Source organism: Lolium rigidum, chromosome 2 (assembly GCF_022539505.1).
Source record: "Lolium rigidum isolate FL_2022 chromosome 2, APGP_CSIRO_Lrig_0.1, whole genome shotgun sequence".
Classification (NCBI taxonomy): domain Eukaryota; kingdom Viridiplantae; phylum Streptophyta; class Magnoliopsida; order Poales; family Poaceae; genus Lolium; species Lolium rigidum.
In genome coordinates this window covers 204,231,040-204,234,203 of record NC_061509.1, presented here as the reverse complement: position 1 = coordinate 204,234,203, position 3,164 = coordinate 204,231,040, and the positions used below count along the sequence as shown (strand labels likewise).

Sequence of the window (3,164 nt, the reverse complement as noted above, 5' to 3'; positions counted from 1 at the left end):
TTTGTGTATACCTTGACATGTTACGTGCTCATAAAGTTGTTTCAACAAAAACCGATATGTTTTGTGCCCTGTGCAAAAAAAACAAATTTTTTGTGCTAAAATAGTCTATTTCTCAAATCATTGTTTGTCTTTTTTTACACATGATACAAAAATTGTCAATTTCATGTGAAACTTTACGCGCACACATAGAAAATATCTCTCTACATGGTAAATTTTTTTCCTAAATTTTTTTGGTTTTTGAAATATGTTTTATACATATAGGGTGCATATGCACCCGAGATCAGTTTTGGTTTTCCGCTAAGAAGAATATAATCTATTAAAAACACTACCTTTATTTAAAATTTCAGTCATAGATCGGCTTCTCCATCCCTTCCATGCTAGCAAGGCCGGCCGAAGGAGGGAAACCGATGTATGGTGTAGACGGAGATGGAAGTGAACCCGTGGCTAGGTTTTCTTGGAGAGACGTCGAAGGTATGTAAGCATAGCCCGATAGAGAGGCGGCTAGTTTTTCTGATCAACATGTATGCCGAACATATATTCATTCTTTGATTCCAATACTCCCTCCAGCCCAAATTAATTGGTGCGGCCTTGCCATAGTCATATGCCATGTCAAGTACTCACTTCAGTAGCATTGATTTCATGTCTCATTTTTTCGCAAAAAAAAACGAAAGGTTTCATGTCTCATTTCTTTCAAATTCCAAAATTCTACCACTACTCATTGTACATGTAAAAAGGAAGCAAGAATTCACGTCAAAAAAAAGGAAGCAAGAATTTACGTGTATGCTACATTGTTACTGGTGGTTACTGCCGTGCCTGCACACAGCCTCGAGCGCGTTGGCATGCGACGCCGAGAACGCAGCCATGGCCTGGAAGACCGCAGGTAGCGTCCCTTGCACGCCGGTTACCGCCGCAGCCCTTGTCCCGTCGATAGCCTTGGCGTGCCTCCTCATCTCGTCCTCCAGCATCCTCCGGCACACGGCGATCTCCTCCTTGCGGCGCGCCACCTCGTTGCGCGCGTCATGCACCTGCATCCTATCCTGGTCCCTCCAGTGCCTCCCGCCGCGGTTCCACATGGAGAACCCCGCCGGCACGTACGAGTCGTAGTAGCTGCTCTCGACCTGCCGCAGCATCCGGGACTTGCGGTCGAGCTCGCGGGAGTACCGCCGGACCCGGCGCGCCACCCGGAGCTCGTCGCTCTGGTGCGCGTAGAGCGCGTGGGTGGAGCCGGCGAAGTTCTTGATCGACTTGAGCACCTCGGCGCAGTGCACGCGGTCGAGCACCTTCCCCCACCGATCGACGAAGTCGGCGAGCTCCGCGGCGACGGGGGAGGGGGGTGGTACCTGCTGCGCGCCGCTGATCGGCGCTAGCGTGAGCTTGAGCCAGCCGTGCAGGGCGTGGACGTACTCGCGCTGGTGCTTAGCGACGTGGCCCAGGGCCGTGCACCAGGCCGACATGGCGGCCTCGAGCGCCCGCGTGGCCTCGTGGTGGATCTCCGTGGTCGGGTCCATGGACGTCCGGCTGCTGAGCCCGCGCAGCTGCTGCGCGATCAGGAACTGCGCCTCGTGGTGCTGGCGTATCGCCTTCCACATGTCGCGCGTGGCGTGGCAGAGCCCGAGCACCTGGCGCGCGAGGTGGGTGTCCCGGAGCTCGGAGATGGCGGAGGAGCTCGCGTCCACGGCCTGGGAGGCGGTGTCCAGCTGCGCGCGCGCCCTGTCCCACGAAGCCTTGAGCTTCTGGATGTCCACGTTGATCTTCCTGCTGTACTCCTGATCCCGCAGCTGCGTCAGCTTCTTGTCGTGGCGGAGCTGCAGCCGCTCCCGCTCCTTGACCTCCCGGTACAGCTTCTTCTCCCACGCCATGAGCTGCTGCAAGGTGGAGCTATGCCGCCGGCCGCCGTGCATGCTGTCGATGCGGTCGTGCGAAACCAACGGCGCCGACAGGCAGCAGAGCGCGCCCAAGAAGCTGGTGGATCCACCTGCAGGAATGAATATTCAGGCGATCAGTCACAGGCGTCTCATACACACTGGAATGTCAGTTCTGAATACCCGAAACATGTCATGCGGTTGCATTGGACCGCGACGAGTGGAAGTGTATGTCTGATTCTCGGCAGTGTGCCGCTTACCCTTGTAGGAGGCGTTGCTGGCCTCGAGCAGGCTTGACACCGCGTCGCCGGCGACGCTAACCTTGACGAAGTACTCCTCCAACCCCGCCGCCACCTCCGCGAGGCTCCGGTGCCTCACCGCCGTCCGCAGCTCCTCTCCGCCTTGGTTATCCCGGCGAGCGGTTTCAACCGGCGCCTCGGCGGCAACGACACCGTCCTGATCCTGCCGCTCGCGCTGCTGCTGCTGTTGCTCGATGGACCGGAGGAGCGGCGGCGGCGTGGAGGGCAACACGGCGGGGCGGTGCACGAGCACCGCGGGCGGGGTGTGGTCGGACACGGGGAGCGGCTCGCCGACCGCGAAGCGGGTGAGGGTGGAGGCCACGAGGGCGAGCGACTTGAGGTACCCGGCGTGCGAGGCGGCGAGCTGGCGGCGCAGCCGCACGGCCTCTCGCATGAGCCGGAGCCGCTCCCTGCACCGCTTCGTGTGCTCGCGCGCCGCCGCGCGGCTGGCGTCCCCCTGGCGCGACCACGCCAGTCCCATTGGTGGTGTTCGATTACTTCGCGAGCAAGGTATTGTCTGGAGGTGGCTCGATCGACGCGAGACTAGCTAGCGTATTATAAGCGGCGAACGCACACTGGTGATGGCGCGTTGCTGTTTATGAACACAAGACAGTGTGGAGGTCGAGCAAAAGAAAGGTATTAAAGGGAAAGCTGGGTAGAAGAATGATAGGAAAGTGGTAGGAAAAAAGGAGCGCGCGTTTGGCTTATGCAGATGTATTTCAAGCTCTGGTTGGTGCACTTCAGATGGAGATCGGGGTGCGCATTCCAGGCATCCACTATGCTGTTACTACCTCCATCCCAAGGCTCAATGCCTATATTTTGTTCACATAGTTAAACTATGTTAAGTTTGACTAAGTTTTTATCAAAAATCATTAACATGAAAAGTACAAAATCAATATAATTAGATAGATAATGAAATATATTTTTATAAGGTATCTACAAATATCAAATTTGTTCATCAATTCTGAAAAGTTTGGTCAAACTTTTTTCTTCGTTTGACTTT

The 3,164-nt window shown here is 55.5% G+C and overlaps 1 protein-coding gene across 1 annotated transcript; it reads right to left on the bottom strand.

Moving 5' to 3' along the window:
- Positions 1-686: 686 nt before the first annotated feature.
- Positions 687-2,642, bottom strand: LOC124690485 (protein ROLLING AND ERECT LEAF 2-like). The gene is made up of 2 exons (XM_047223870.1): positions 2,123-2,642; positions 687-1,975 (listed from the first exon to the last, which is right to left on the bottom strand). Exons 1-2 carry the CDS (start codon positions 2,640-2,642, stop codon positions 792-794), a joined length of 1,704 nt encoding a protein of 567 aa, XP_047079826.1. The 3' UTR covers positions 687-791.
- Between the last annotated feature and the right edge of the window lie 522 nt (positions 2,643-3,164).